Here is a 16,195-nt window from a genome sequence, read left to right as displayed (position 1 = left end):
CTATATTTAATTCAATACACTACAAAGACAAGATATTTAATGTTCAAACTGATAAAATTTATTGTTTTTAGCAAATAATCATTAACTTCGAATTTTATGGCTGCAACACATTCCAAAACTGCTGGGACAGGGTCATGTTTACCACTGTGTTACATCACCTTTTCTTTTAACAACATTCAATAAACGTTTGGGAACTGAGGACACTAATTGTTGAAGCTTTGTAGGTGGAATTCTTTCCCATTCTTGCTTGATATACAGCTTCAGCTGTTCAACAGTCTCCGTTGTCGTATTTTGTGCTTCATAATGCGCCACACATTTTCAATGGGAGACAGGTCTGGACTGCAGGCAGGCCAGTCTAGTACCCGCACTCTTTTACTACGAAGCCACGTTGTTGTAACACGTGCAGAATGTGGTTTGGCATTGTCTTGCTGAAATAAGCAGGGCCGTACATGAAAAAGACTTTGCTTGGATGGCAGCATATGTTTCTCCAAAACCTGTATGTACCTTTCAGCATTAATGGTGCCTTCACAGATGTGTAAATTACCCATGCTATTGGCACTGACACAGCCCCATACCATCACAGATGCTGGCTTTTGAACTTTGGGTCCATAACAGTCCAGATGGTTCTTTTCCTCTTTGGCCCGGATGACACGACGTCCAGAATTTCCAAAAACAATTGGAAATGTGGACTCGTCGGGCCAAAGAACACTTTTCCACTTTGCGTCAGTCCATCTTAGATGAGCACGGGCCCACAGAAGCCGACAGCGTTTCTGGGTGTTGTTGATAAATGGCTTTTGCTTTGCATAGTAAAGTTTCAAGTTGCACTTACGGATGTAGTGCCGAACTGTATTTACTGACATTGGTTTTCTGAAGTGTTCCTGAGCCCATGTGATGATATCCTTTACACATTGATGTCAGTGTTTGATGCAGTGCCGCCTGAGGGATCGAAGGTCACGGGCATTCAATGTTGGTTTTCGGCCTTGCCGCTTACATACAGTGATTTCTCCAGATTCTTTGAACCTTTTCATGATATTGTGGACCGTAGATGATGAAATCCCTGAATTCCTTGCAAGTGTACGTTGAGGAACATTGTCCTTAAACTGGTCGACTATTTTCTCACGCACTTGTTCACAAAGAGGGGAACCTCGCCCCATCTTTGCTTGTGAATGACAGAGCAATTCAGGGAAGCTCCTTTTATACCCAATCATGGCACCCACCTGTTCCCAATTAGCCTGTTCACCTGAGGGGTGTTCCAAACAGGTGTTTGATGAGCATTCCTCAACTTTCTCAGTCTTTTTTGCCACTGGTCCCAGCTTTTTTGGAACGTGTTGCAGCCATAAAATTCTAAGTTAATGATTATTTGCTAAAAAAAAAAAATCACGTTTATCAGTTTCAACATTAAATATTTTGTCTTTGTAGAGTATTCAATTAAATATAGGTTGAACATGATTTGCAAAATATTGTATTCTGTTTTTATTTATGTTTAATACAACATCCCAACTTCATTGGAATTGGGGTTCTACTATTGAATACACTCAGACATTATGGTGAAACACGATGCTCTTTTAATGCATTGTATGTTACTTATACCGCATTAACATGAGACAGTCTGCAACCAGAAATATTCTCTAAACTATAGCTCATTGATATTCCCTGTTATAACACAGATATTGACAAATGGTGGTGTAGGCCATTTTGAATTTGGCCTTCAGTTCATTTTCTGAGGATGTAAATACATAATCCTGCATGTTTACACCTCTTTTCCTGTTTTAAATAACCAGCAGCAGTGAACACCTAGGGCTCTACATTCGTAGACTGTGGAACATGCACCAGAGCGCTAATGGTGCGCATGTGTGCCGCGTTTAAAGGGTATGCGATAACCCGATTCGATTAGAGAAGCCTGCTGTGGTAATGCCCACACCAGCGCAGACGTCCCATTTTAAATGCACTGGGAGTACACCTCTTCAGTTTGTCGAAATCCTGAGAAAGAGATTAAACAGAACAAACTGTCTCGTTTGAACGATTTGCAGGTGCTCACCAGTCATGACACATTTTCTGTAACGGCTGATGCCAAAGTTTTGAGATAACAATCTGTGAGGTACTCTGTCCCATTTACCAGTGGTGGGTGGTGCATTTGGTACCATGGCCTTCAGCGTGGATTGATCCAACTTCATCCACCTCTTAATACCACCACCACTATCATGTCATATTCATAGAAACCATCAATGCTATATAAACATGCAATTTAACAGCACACAACTGAATTGAGCCATGTAATTACCTTATAACACAAAATATATATCATACTCACTATAGATGTTGATTATTAAATGTATTGTTTGCAGATCATGACAGACATGTTTTGCTAGACAAACTTGGCTTGACAAACTTGGCTGGAAAAATGCTGGTGTCAAATGAATTGGAAATCTGATTAGTTAAAGAAACATTCCTATTGCTAATATAGTTTTAGTTACATCGGCCAGCACTACTAATTCTGAAGGCTCTGGACAGATTAGATTGATATGGCAACACATAGAGGCTGTAATCTGATTGGACAAAAAAATCTAACATTGACATACAATACTGGAAGCAGTGCATCCAAGCAGGCTACAAATAGAGGATAATAAATTGGGACTAAATTAATCAAATTTTATGGAACAAATATAATGTAAATGTAGGTCAGTGCCTCTGATAGTGTTCAGGCGCTGACCGCTCCCCATTGCCATTGACATAGGGGCACCCACGCACCAGTAGTATAAAGACCAGAACAGACCTGAATCACCTCTGGTCTTTAAGTGAAATGACTGTTTGAATGGACCTACAGTACCGTATATGAGCATGATAGCATCCAAAAGAAATAACATTTAACACAAGAATCCTCATCATCAAGTTTACGGGGCGTGGTGGTGGAGTGCTTGTCTCTCAACCCATAGGTTATGGGTTAGATCTCCGGTTTCCTCATGACCGTGTCAAAGCGTCACTGAGCAAGATCCTGAAACCACAGCTGCCCCTGCTGCAGCGCTGAATAAATGAAGCCAGTTATCTCACCTTTATACTGAGCTGGTCAACTCATCTGAGAGAGAAGGTGGACCCCACGGGCGGTGACCTCCAGGTGTCTGGTCTGTTAAGGAACCCTCTCCTTCAAATGGTATCTCACGTGACACTTACAAAACATACACACATACATCTATAATGAATACATGCACTTAATGGATAGCTATGAAACGTGGCTATGATACGAATCTATATATTTTCAGTAGAGAACACTCTGAAAGATGTATAAATTCATCAGTATATTCATTATTGTCTTTGTAGAACTGTAGCACATTAGCTGTTTCTAATATTTTGCTCTTCTCTTTATATATATATATTTTTAAATATATATGAACTTAATTGGGGAGTTTGGAATTTAAAAAAAATAATAATAATTTGTCATTATTGGTAAAACTGTCAGTATGACATTACAGTAGTCTAGTACATGAGGAAAATGATCTGTGAGAAAAAAAAAATCTGCCCTCCTTGGCCATATCACGTATAGATTTTTAAGAAACCATCATGCACAAGGAAAAACATCCTACCAGAGATGACGGATGAGGTGTCAATCATTCTCGTGCACTCACAGGCACACTCACATCGGGCACATCCCCTCAGGCATCCCGTTGTTAAACTGTTTTATCTTGAGCTAAGTGAAGTGAGGCTATTTTCAAATATCGCTATCAGTTTTAAAACTGCAAACTCCCCCTTTGATGTTGGATGCCACTAGAGTGTGCAGGTGTAATGTTGTGTTTATAATGTCAAAGTATTGTACATTGAATACAGACTTCTCCAAAATACTGACCACAAAGAGAACAAAGGCACTGAGACAGACCTCTTAATCAATTATTTAGTCATTCTGCATTATTCTTTGCTTCCAACTTTTCTGGGAAGTTTGGGGAAGGCCCATTTCATTTAGTAAACAACACTTTAAAACTGTAGAGGGATTCTGCGAACAGCATGAAAAAGAACATCTCCTGCCTGCTACTTTACCCATTACACATTTCACAACACATTTTGGTTATATTGTTCTTATTACCTGTATAAGTGAAGATGCACCACAGCATCCCCATCAAACTGACACCCATTACAAAGGTTGCAAAGGCGATTCCTATCATTGGTCCTGTCTGCAATGAACCACCTCCAGATACTATGGGTTAGATTTCAAATAAATAATTGTAACCCAGAAATATGACCAAATATTCACTAACCTCTTGCCTGTGGTGGGGCAGGAATGGCCAGAGGGGAGACACTGAGTCGTTTGCTTCGCTGGCCTGTGGTGGACTTCAATGCTTTATGTGCCAATGAGTTAAGAGGCTGGGTGACCACCATGGGCCGGGAGAGGTTTCTAATCTCACACTGCAGATTGGGAGCAAAAAAGAAAGCCTTGTTCATAAAATATCTGTAAAAGCTTTAGACAAGCAATAAAATCATATTACAGGCAAATCTATATATATATATTATTTATTGTAAAAGTTTATTTTCTTTAATTGATGTTTCACTAAATTCATTCGAAATCAGTTTTGTTTCCCTTTTACTAGGCATAACTGATATGATATTTTTTCAAGAATTCTACCCAGCAACAAATGACCATAAACGTGTGACATGAGAAAAACAATCAAGATAATTATTTTGCCGTGTGGTATGTTGCTGCGTTTGCTATATATTTCAGTTGTAACGTTTTATAATGAATCACATGAAGTATTATTTTGTATGATACATGTAGTTGGTTCTTTACCTTCTGTCCAAGTGTCCTGGAAACAAGTGGAGGAATATCTTTAGCATCTGGACATTCTTTCTTTACTCTTTTCTTTGTGGGTTCCCTTGTTGTCTTGTCAGAGACACAGAGGTGAAGGCTGCAGTGGAGAAACTGCATGGAGACATTGTAAACTGGCCGGAGGATGAAACTAAATCTTAATGGCCGTATAACCGTTTCCTTCCTCAAGGGTCCTTCTCTCCCTTTTTTGCCGGGTTTGGATTGATGGGAGACACTTTCGTCTTCGTCACTGATCTCCTTGTATCCTTTTTTATCTTCAAGTCTGTCTTCCATCTCCTCCTCCTGCTCATCAGCATCTTCTGTCTCCTCCTTAACTTTCGCATGCACAAAGGTAAGTGAGGGGTCTGCAGGACAGTTGTTGCTTATAACAGTCCAGAAGGTAGAGCTTTTGGGGTCCGACAGAGGCGAAACGACACACGACTTCACCTCAGCAACGTCTATGAAGGGCCCCTTGGCGGAAATCTGCAATAGAATTATTTTTTTTTTTTGATGAAGCAATGATATAGACACATTCATCAAAGTTAAAAAAAAGTTTAAAAGAGCCATCGCAGGTGAGATAAAAAAATTAACAAAACAATGAGGTTATTCTACATTAAAAGCACCACACAATATTCCATGAAAACCTCCGCATTTTCAAAAGGGAAACACGAAATGAATATAACCACCTCGACATAAACACGCTGGTCTGCAGCAATGACACATGGTCCAATGCGTCGCTGCTTGTAGCTCTCAGTGACGAAAAGCTTCAAAAGAAGCAAAGGCCCAGATTTGAGTTTGGGTGTAGAGATGTGGAGTGGTCCCCGATCAGGCAAGGGAGCCCAGGGTACCTGAGAAGTATTGACATCACCAGCAGGACCTAGTTGAGGTGTGCTGGCGACTTCATCCAAACAGCTAAACTAGGAGGAGAAACACCATACACATTATCACTGCTGAAGATATCCCCAATATTTTTCCCATCTTAAATCCTGTTAAATTAATTAATTACAATCAAATGATGGTTGCCATTATTAAATAGGAATTTGGAATTCTTGTACTGTACAATGCCATTGCATGTACAGTATAAATCATTACCAGATTTGGGAAAAAATCAACATGAGAAAGAATGATTTTTTTTTTTTAAGTCAGTATTGTTTTCTATGTTTTCTCTTGTACGTAGTGATAAACTGTCTTAAACCTACAACTTGACATAAAAATTATACACTGTGGTGGAAAATATATCACAATTGACCAACAAATTGGATATTATGGCATTGAATTCCTGTTGTATTTTAGTGATAAATATGTTACAATTTGATTTCAATTTACTGTACTACAGGTATTGATCTAGTGTGTGGACTTCACTGCCCCATATGAACATACATAGACAGACATATGAACAAGCAGTTGTCTCACATGTATGGCAAGTGAACTTCTGGATGTCCAATCAGTCTCATTATGTGACAACATGGTATGAGGCTGGTCTTTCCATAACAGCACCTAACCAGTGATGAAAGAAGAAAGCAATACGCTGCATGACATGATGAATGATGGATGGCACATCACCACATATTGCAGTCACATACAGACTCTATCAACAAATACAGTGGAGATAAAAAGTCTACACACCCCTGTTGTTATATTAAGTTTTAAGAATATAGACCATTTCAAAACTTGTTCCCATTAATTGAGTTCCACAGGTTATAGGTTACATAATGGTGCAAAATAAATTTGAATAGGGTTGTGGAGACCTTCTATATTCACTATCACTTCTACCTCCTGCCCATGTTCATTTTCCATTCTTTCTTTTCTCTTGCACAACATCCACTTTTAAGGTGTTGTTCTGGTCAACACAGCCGAAGTCAAGAGTTTCACTGGGGCAACTTCCAACAGTGTTTTTTTTTTTTTTGTAATCACATAATGGTAAATGTACTGAATGAGATTGGTTTGCCCTCTTCTATAAAATCCATTAGCCATTCTGTTGTGGAAATGTTCTATTATATATATTTTTGGATAATTTGTGTTTGACAAAATAGGCCCCAGAACCAAATCCATCTGCGCACAGGCTCCTTTTGTTCAAGGGTAGGCAACACTGTACTGATTAAATGTATGGATCATAAAACATATTGTGTGTGGCCTTGGCAGTCATCAAAGCTGCCCCTAAATACTGTATACAGTGGTGCCTGAGATACGAGTTTAATTTGTTCCTCGACCATGCTCATAATTCAAAACACTTGCATCTGAAATCATCTTTCCCCACAGAAATGAATGGAAATGCCATTAATCCATTCCAGCCTCCCCCTAAAAAACTAACAACAATGTTTGTAATGTTTTTAATTAAAAACAAACAAACAAACAAACTCTATACTATTGCACTTGGTAAAAGCATACAGTAATGATATGCCTGTGAATAGTGTTATGTGGTCTGTCTATATATGCTTCAGCACCTTTTGTGTTCAGATCTCAGATATCATATTTTCTGAGCCGATTATCCTCACAAGGCTCGTGGGTGTGCTGGAGCCTATCCCAGCTATCTTCGGGCAGGAGGCGGGGTACACCCTGAACTGGTTGCCAGCCAATCGCAGGACACATACAAACAAACAACCATCCGCACTCACATTCCCACCGGGCAATTTAGAGTCTTCAATTAACCTATCATGGATGTTTTTGGGTAGTGGGAGGAAACCGGAGTGCCCGGAGAAAACCCACGCAGGCACGAGGAGAACATGCAAACTCCACACAGGCGGGGCCGGGGATTGAACCAAGGTCCTCAGAACTGTGAGGCAGATGCTCTAACCTGTCGTCCACCGTGCCGCCCACCACATACAGTAGATGCTAATTGTCAGCCTGTGTGCCTATGGAGTTTCCCATTGTATGTTAGCATTCAGGTAGCAGAAGCTATGAGGTTGCTTTGCTTTGAATACACCACAGGTTTCTCTTTGTTTTACATTTAGTTTGACAGTAACCATCGGCTAAGAGTGGCAATATACAGATTGAAGCTTCTTTTTTACCTATATCTACTAATTATATATCTGGCAATTGCCGCTTGTGATAAGTCAAAGCAAAAACTTGATTGAAGGACCGGACCTGGATAACTTCCAAGTCACTCATATCTTTAGGCACCACTGCATTCAGCATTGGGTGCAATTAGACAACAAAGTACAATATCCATGAGCTAATATTTCTGTTCTGTGTACCTCACCATGTTTTTGTACTGCACCCGTTTAGTATGTGGCAGGAGCTTCCCCTCAGTCCCGCAGGAAATGACTGGGAACACCAACAGGAAATGACTCCCATTGGACTGAGCTTGGCATGTTGGGTCCCGCAAAGTTACAGCAGAAACTGGCACAGACAAAGTCTGAAAGAAATAGATGTGACATGTTCTGTAGGCTTTCTCTACTCAGTAGTTAGGTCCAGACAGAAGCCAATGACTAAATCTGTACAGTATATCAATGATGTTGCAAAGAGATTATTTTATTTTTGTCAGATGAAGAAAGAAGCAGGTTGCTGCCCATACATGCATGAACTACCGATAGACTGTTTAAAGACCTGCAGTGTGCGTTGGTCCACTGCCACACTCAGGCGTCCGTCTTCACACTGCACTGTGAAACTGTCTCGGTCTCCTTCTGCTCTACCGCCGCCATTGAGCCATTCTCTCAGGGGACGCTCCTCAGCCCACTTAGGCCTCTTGGCAATGGGCTTCATTGCTCCAACTACATCTAAAATATAAATAAATATGGCTGACACATGGCAACATACACCAGATAAAAACAATGGCTTTTTTCTGTCATCATTTACATGTTTAAGCTTGTAAAACTAAGTAACTTCTTCATTTAATCAATAACAATGTCAAAAGACATGTCTTTCTCACTCAGAAGGCAGAAGGGCCAAAGTACTGACCTGTAACAAGCACCTTCACATTTACTGCACGTACTGAGGTCAGTGGTAGATCAGTCTGTAAGTACTTGGTTGTAGAGTGGAGGGTTGAAGATTCAAATCTTGCACCAGCCCAAATGTTTAGAATTTAGTAATAGTTAATTAGAGAGATTCTAATCCACACTGAGTGCTTTCAATCTGACACCTACCCTTTGCGTATACGCTCTTGCAAACCATTTGTGCATTATGGAAATTCGATCAGTGAGTGTGCAATTCATTTATCCATCCGGTTCCTTTAATGTCTGTTCTCATTAGGGGTGCCGGTGAGCTGGAGCCTATCCCAGCTGACTTTGGGGCGAGAGGCGAGGTACACGGTGGACTAGTTACCAGTCAATCGCAGGGCACATAAACAACCATTCACACCTACAGTATGGACAATTTAGAATCATCAATTAACCTAACATGCTTTTGAAATGTGTTTGAAAGCTAGAGTTCCCGGAGAAAACTCACACAAGCACGCTCCACACACACTGGTTACTGCGGCTTCCTCCCATATTCCAAAAACAAGCATATTAGATTCATTGAAGACTCTCAATTGTCTATGTATTGTGAATGTGAGTTTGAATGGTACTTCGTCTACTGGTGTACTGTATGTGCCTTGCGATTTACTGGCAACCAGTCCAGGCAAACCCTAGTGAAGACACACAATATAGAAAATGGATGGATATCAGAGAAAATTTTGACTAACTGTGTTCCAAAATAATGAGCTCATCAGGGTAAAATAGGATGGAGCGATAGTCACTTGTGATTACCTCCATAGTGCCTACAAGCCTGTGGGGATGTGCTACAATCTGGACTTGATTCAATAATTTCTGACCCAAAATAGTATTTGGACAATTTGCAGAGTTAATAATGCCAGGATTTAATGAACTGACATTACGAAAGAGTGATTCATAAACACTTGATTATGGTTTGCAATCTTTGTGTGACAAACCCAAACTTCACATAACATAAATGGAAACAGGAGACACACACAAGGGTCCTGACCTTCCCTGGTCCCAGCCAGCTGGATCACAAAGCGATTGGCCCGGTCAGCCTCCGTGTACGATGTCACATTGTTGTAGCCATTGTCATTGGCCCACACAAGCAGGTCCGGTATGGTGGACAGGTCGGGGATGATTGTAGTAGTCAGAGTCAGTTCGGGCTCAGGAGGGTAGGGAGGGGAAACACTATTAGAGGACTGCACAAAAAACACAGAGACATGGACAAAATTATGAAATGTTGCAAACGCATAAATAGTGCGCCATAGGATGTCATACAAAAAGTAGATCCAGCATTTTAATTTTCTGCTGGTATAAAAACAAAGCGTGCACCCTTACATGAATAAAAATGTAACCCTGGACGCCGTGAGCAACAATGGCCCAATTGACTGGCACCGAACTGCTGAGAATCAGCACCACCTTTTGTCTCAAAGAAGTGTCCGAAGGGGGCACAAGCGACACAATCACCTCCACCTGCAGTGAGCTGGAGCAGACATCTTTCATTTTGTTTGGTGCGATCATACCACCTCCTGTTTTTTGAAACATAAGAAGAACTTGATCTTTGCAGCCAATGTTTAAGACTCACCCACAGAGTCCTGAGCCTGCTGAATAGAGTTTGATCACGTAGACCTCTAGGTTGTTTCCAGTTGCTGCTGAATGGTCGCAGCCTTGTATTTCTTGTGGTTGCAGGTCCGAGGTCATGTAGTTGTTGGAGATAAACATTGACTTAAGATGGCACACAGGAGGCTGAGTCAGATCTGCAATGGGGAGATAAAAATAGAGATGTTTGAATATTAATTTAATACTGTTTATGGGACATTCCAGAATTGGAGGTCATGTTCTGCCCCCCGTGAAATTTCAATCCAAGTGTATCTGCAGTAAAGTGATTCCAAAATCCATCCGTCCATTGTCTGCACTGCTTTCCCTCACAAGGGTCGCGGGCGTGCTGGAGCCTATCCCAGCTATCTTCAGGCGAGAGGCGGGGTATACCCTGAACTGGTCCCCAGCCAATCGCAGTGATTCCTAAGTATTATTTTAAATACCAAATAGCTCTTGAATGCTCCCTAAATTTGCTATTTTCTTCAATCTCGTTCGTCCTTTTTGATGACCGACTGACATATCAAATATAATAATGATAAAATAAGTTTTATATCAGCTTTTTTTGTATGATTTTGTTGATTTCGTCCTTGTTTACCACTGTCCTATTTTAAGTTGTAGTGATTATGTTGTGTCTTTCAACAAACATACCACCCTGTTAAAATCTTTTTAGTCATCTAGAGGAAGAAAAAGAAGAAAATGTGAGCTACATAACTCAGCAGAAATGAAATCATCAATCTAATTGCTCCGGTCATGGAATCAAGGTAAGTCCTTTTCTATATTTCATATTTTTTTAGCCATAATAGAGTGAGTCACGCAAACAAACATAACTGTGTTACTCGTACTATCAGAAAAAGACATAATAGCAATTTGCTATTAATTACATCACTAAGTTTGATGTAATTAATAACACTATCATTGATTTTCAGCTCTTTTACTTCCAACCCTGTTATTGTAATAATTATAGTAATAGTCAAATTAAATTAGCACTCAAATAAAATGTAACTATTGAATTGTAAATGATTTTTTCAGAAATATTTTTGAAATATGTTTTTCAAGTGGCTGAGTATCTGTAACAGGGGTGCGCCAAACACAACACATGACAAATAAAATACTAGTGGTTGATGGTGGTGAATCCAATTATATGATTGTTGATTACCTGCTTTTCTTGAAAACATAGCATAAAATTTACAAAATAAATCATTTGTTATTAAAAAAAATGTTGGTGCTTAAATTGTCCTCCAATTCTGGATTGACCCTAATTTGGTGCGAGATCAAAGTCATGGTTGATTCTGCAGTGGCTCACCCTCTCCCAGTCGGACATACACTCGGTTTCCATGTGTAACGTGTGTCAGAGAGGACAGGTTGCCATGGTGTTTCAGAGCCCAGTGGTACAGCGCGCGCGGACGGAAAGGGACCCAATGTAGCGGCCGGACACGCAAGCGTAGAGTCTGGGACTGAACACTGGAGTTTGAGGACACCTTAAAGATTGTTTAAAATGAGATAAGCACAAGAAGAGGAGTCATAGACACTGTTATGTGGATGTAATGAATTTGGTTATCATGGCTTCCTTCCACAAAAAGACTGTATGCAATAAAAACATCCACAGAGTATTTGTTTGGAACCAAAACAGTTTTGGGTCTTACAGTTTTTCTCAATTGCTGAGACACATTTTATGAAACCCTCAATAACTTCCTCTAAACTGGAAACACAAAACCTCAGAGTCTTCCAGCAAAACCACACTATTGCCTCAAAACAGACCCTGAGTCAATCACAATGAAACACACAAATGAACAGTCATTACGCACAACATAAATTAAAGGAAAACACAATGATGAGATCATAAAGCTGTAGAAATACAATATTTCTCAATTGCTAAAACACAAAAATCTATTGTATATAGACTACTGCTCATGTGGAGAAAAAAATAAAATAATATAAGACATTGATCAATAAAGATTATTTCTACAGTTTTATGTTTTCCTTTTTCTGTGTTATGACTGTTCAGTGGGGTTCTTCCTTATGATTGGCTTAGGTTCTGTCTTGAGACAATACAGTAGTTTGGTTTGGCAGGAAGAGTCTGTGGTTTTGTGAATGTAGTTAAAAAAAGCTTTTTGTGTTTCCAGATTAGAGAAAACGATGGAAGGTTTCGAGAAATGTCTTGGCAATTGCGAAAAACTGTCTTTATTGTTCACATTAGAAAGTCATTTTGCAAAACAAAACACAAATCATGTTTAGAACTTGAACACGAAACAAAATATTATGCCTACAAGTATAATGGAAAATGGACACATTGAAACACCTTTTTTGTGTACAGAAGTGTAGAGAGTCACACTGTAAAAATGCACGTAATGATAAGACATCATCTCCTCGACGACATCTTACTCTTACTCTGCCTCTCTCTCTCGCTGATTGTCTCTATCCATAGTGAAAATTCAACAATCGGTGCTCACTGAACTGGCTTATATTGGTTTCTTCACAACATTAGCCACAAATTGTGATCAGACACCTGTGCTTTCAATTGAGTTTCACTTTTGCTATACAGTATGTGCTTCCCTTTATGCAACAAGAGTACGTCAGAGTTGTGTTTAACTATGCGAAAAGTGCTTACGGTTGTATAAAAAGGGTGACCAATTCACTAAGTGGGTTCAGGACACTGAGCATTTGGTTCTTCATACAATAAGGTTTTATGTTTTAGCAATTGAGAAATACTGTAAGTAGGTTGCACTGACCTTCACTAGCACAGGGAGGTCAGGGGGCAGTCTCTCAGCTTCCAGCCTCCAGCTGATTGGTTGCTTGGAGCTGAGTAGTAAGTGAACTTTTCTCAAACCCGACTGGCTCAGAGACAAGGGCTTCAACAGTACTGTGACCTGTGGGAAGGAAAGGGCCACAGCTAGATTTATTGTTTTAGCAACGCTGTGAAAACCATATTTAACTAGGACTTAACAGAGCACAGACCTGTACCAATTAAGGTCGAACTTAACACATTCCGTGCCATGGATGTTTAAATTCATCAACTGAATCTAAACTTTTACTACAACCGATGTGTGGAAAAGAGTCTGGTCCAGCTTGTCTGTGAAATTCAGGTTTGTAACCCACTGTAATGGCTCACAGATCATTGCATTGCATCACTTTGGATTTGAGATCAGCACAGGTTTATAGTTGAAGACAAAGACTGGGGGAGTAAATCTCGGTTTGCCACGTCAAGTATAAGGGAGAGGAAGTGCCAACACGTTGGAAATTCGACAAGTTTACCTCAAACTTCAACAGAGTATGTATATCTATGTATAAACAGAGTATATGTTGCGGTAGTTAGTAGAACGTGAGTCATGTTTGTAAGATTTTTTTTTGCCGTTCACTGGTTGAATAACACCTTGTAAAAAGTTACATTGGAGCCAAGCGGTTAGTCAGTGTCACTCACAGCAAGTTTCTTAGTTGTATATCCTGAAAAAAAATATTTGGATCAAAATCCCTTTTCAGTCTTGTTTTTTGTTGTTTTATAGTTGGAGGTGTCACAAAAAGATACCTTATTAGCATCAAAGTCATTGTTCTGTCTGACATGTTTCTTTTCGCAAAAAAGCTTGTTTTCTCCCCCTTTTGGTCGGGGTGGGGTTTTTAGTGAAACCAACCAAGTGTTCCATTGCTAATTATTAAAGAACTGAAAAACCTAGAGACATTTTCTTTCTGGTTTTGGCTAGTTTGGTGCTTATATTGTCAAAGAACACAATATTTTGTGGGACTTGAAAAATCAGCCAAAATGCTCAAAAACAACAAGCAATATGTACAAATTTCCTTTGAACATGGGTCACACTTTCCTCTACTTGTTAGTTTGGAGGCTGGTTCATAAAGGATGAAAAACACTTGGACTCCACCATTATGATTGTGGGTCCCTTTGATGCTATGGTAACCCAGTGCCAGGGTATTAAAGATGAGTACTACCATGTTGTCAGGGCCACTGGTTACTCTCCCCACTGCGATGACATGAGTCTCCTTGTCCCCACTCTCTCTGGCAGCACAGCCTGGGCCAGCCTCAAACTTCTCCAGCAGAGCCTCAACTGGGTGGAGCGCCCCCACTTGAGCCACGGAACATTGTCTCTCTTTACTGGAAGCTGTGGTGCGACCGCATTTTCATTAGCGGAGGCATTTCAATATCGTGTCCGTTCTTTAGAATAAAAATGAGCTCCGACTGTCATCGTACCTGCCCGTCTCCTCCAGAGGAGCAGTACGCAAAAAACAGTCCATCCAATTCCTGGCAATGAAGGCATCATGAAATGGTATGTCAGTATGGTGCAGTGCAGTTCTCCACCACTGCGAACAACCAAAACAATGTCTAGTTAAAATAATACCGCACAGTCTCTTAAAAGTGAAAAATATCTTTGGAAAGACAGAATCTTTAATGGAGTACGGATTATATTGTGCAGTGAATGTACAGTAGGTGTACGTAATGATAGCTACCTCAAAATTGATGCCTGATTTCATAATTTCTAATGAATGATAGAGAAGAGAAGAGAACAGAACAGAAGAGGATATTTTGTTCTCCAGGCTGGGATGGTTTGTTAATGCTCTCTCAAAATACAAATACGAGATAAATTTGACTAGAAATGTAAATCTTTACAAACTGTACTAAGCTATTATTTTAAAATCAAGAAACAGTCAATAAATATTTTGGCATGGTGGACAAATGGTTAGAACGTCTGCCTCACAGTTTTGAGGACCGGGGTTCAATCCCCAGCCCCGCCTGTTCGGAGTTTGCATGTTCACACCGCGCCTGCGTGGTTTTTCTCCGGGCACTCCGGTTTCCTCCCACATCCCAAAAACATGCATGGTAGGTTCATTGAAGATTCTTAAATCGTCCGTAGGTGTGAATGTGAGTGCGAATGGTTGTTTGTTTGTATGTGCCCTGCGATTGCCTGGCAACCAGTTCAGGGTGTACCCCGCCTGCTGCCTGAAGATAGCTAGGATAGGCTCCAGCACTCCCGCGACCCTTGTGAGGATAAGCGGCTAAGAAAATCGATGGATGGATGAATCAAAACTGTGTTATTTTGGTAGAGGTAACATGTTTAACAGAGCTCTTGTACTGGCGCTCATTAGTTTGCATTTGTAACTAAGATTGCGCAATGTTTTAGTTCCTTAAAAGACTGCCCTCGATAATGTATGTACATACAGTATGTATAACGTTCAACATCGAGGTTAGGAGGATAAACACATACTTATTCAGAATTATCTACCAAACATACAGTTACTTACAATTTATTTGCTTTTAAAATACATTTCCAGCTAGATTAAAAAAGGATATAGCTGCATGTTTGCTTTGCATTTCAAGTTCATTTTAAAATTTTAAAACACCCTTGCCAGTAATACCCCAAAAGCTGAACTCACCTGGGAAGGAGCTGCTCCAGCTGCTGCTTCTGTCGTCTTTGCAAAGACTGTCTCCACAGCTTGATACATCCCCACCCACCCCACTCACTTCCTAAACACACAACCACGCACTCACACACACCCTCCAAATCCTGCACCAGCGAGAACACTCACCTGCGGGCTGCTTCAATGCATCTTTGCAGCTGAGGTGCAACTTGTTGGAAATATCTGTGAGTGGAATTTGATGGGACACTGTGGGATCTACAGTTGAGGAAGAGGGCGGGGAAGTGGGGGTTGCTCCAAAGACAACTGATAAGGGGCAATGGTGTGAGTGTAAATGTCTCCCAACAGAAGTGATAACAGGAAGGACAGTGAAGGAAAGAAGGTGGACTTGCTTGTTGCTTGACTGGCAGCACATATATTTTGAACGCTTAAGACAACAAATAAAGTTGGCGGTTATCCATCAATTACTCAATCTATTCTTTGGTTTACTGTTAGGTCCAGAGCAATTTGGACATTGACAGTGAGTTTTTATGAT

At 40.3% G+C, this 16,195-nt stretch overlaps 1 protein-coding gene across 1 annotated transcript; it reads right to left on the bottom strand.

Moving 5' to 3' along the window:
- Nucleotides 1-3,050: 3,050 nt before the first annotated feature.
- Nucleotides 3,051-15,709, bottom strand: engl (endoglin, like). The gene is made up of 16 exons (XM_061701189.1): nucleotides 15,679-15,709; nucleotides 14,498-14,607; nucleotides 14,239-14,408; nucleotides 13,032-13,169; nucleotides 11,606-11,780; nucleotides 10,289-10,460; nucleotides 10,042-10,186; nucleotides 9,710-9,902; nucleotides 8,336-8,493; nucleotides 7,989-8,144; nucleotides 6,203-6,286; nucleotides 5,476-5,637; nucleotides 4,772-5,272; nucleotides 4,245-4,392; nucleotides 4,073-4,174; nucleotides 3,051-3,163 (listed from the first exon to the last, which is right to left on the bottom strand). Exons 2-16 carry the CDS (start codon nucleotides 14,565-14,567, stop codon nucleotides 3,051-3,053), a joined length of 2,487 nt encoding a protein of 828 aa, XP_061557173.1. The 5' UTR covers nucleotides 14,568-14,607; nucleotides 15,679-15,709.
- Between the last annotated feature and the right edge of the window lie 486 nt (nucleotides 15,710-16,195).

The sequence above is a fragment of the Phycodurus eques genome, chromosome 16 (assembly GCF_024500275.1).
Source record: "Phycodurus eques isolate BA_2022a chromosome 16, UOR_Pequ_1.1, whole genome shotgun sequence".
Classification (NCBI taxonomy): Eukaryota; Metazoa; Chordata; class Actinopteri; order Syngnathiformes; family Syngnathidae; genus Phycodurus; species Phycodurus eques.
The sequence above is the reverse complement of the archived record's forward strand: the minus strand, read 5'-3'. Positions and strand labels throughout refer to the sequence as shown.

What these genes read in the sequence shown, in the direction of transcription:
- engl (XM_061701189.1), bottom strand. Translation starts at nt 14,567, where the DNA reads ATGATGCCTTCATTGCCAGGAATTGGATGGACTGTTTTTTGCGTACTG. An exon ending in CCAGTGGCCCTGACAACATG is followed by an intron (nt 13,170 to 14,238) that starts GTAGTACTCATC and finishes TCCTTCCCACAG; the next exon opens with GTCACAGTACTGTTGAAGCC. An exon ending in GCAGGCTCAGGACTCTGTGG is followed by an intron (nt 10,187 to 10,288) that starts GTGAGTCTTAAA and finishes TGTCTGCTCCAG; the next exon opens with CTCACTGCAGGTGGAGGTGA.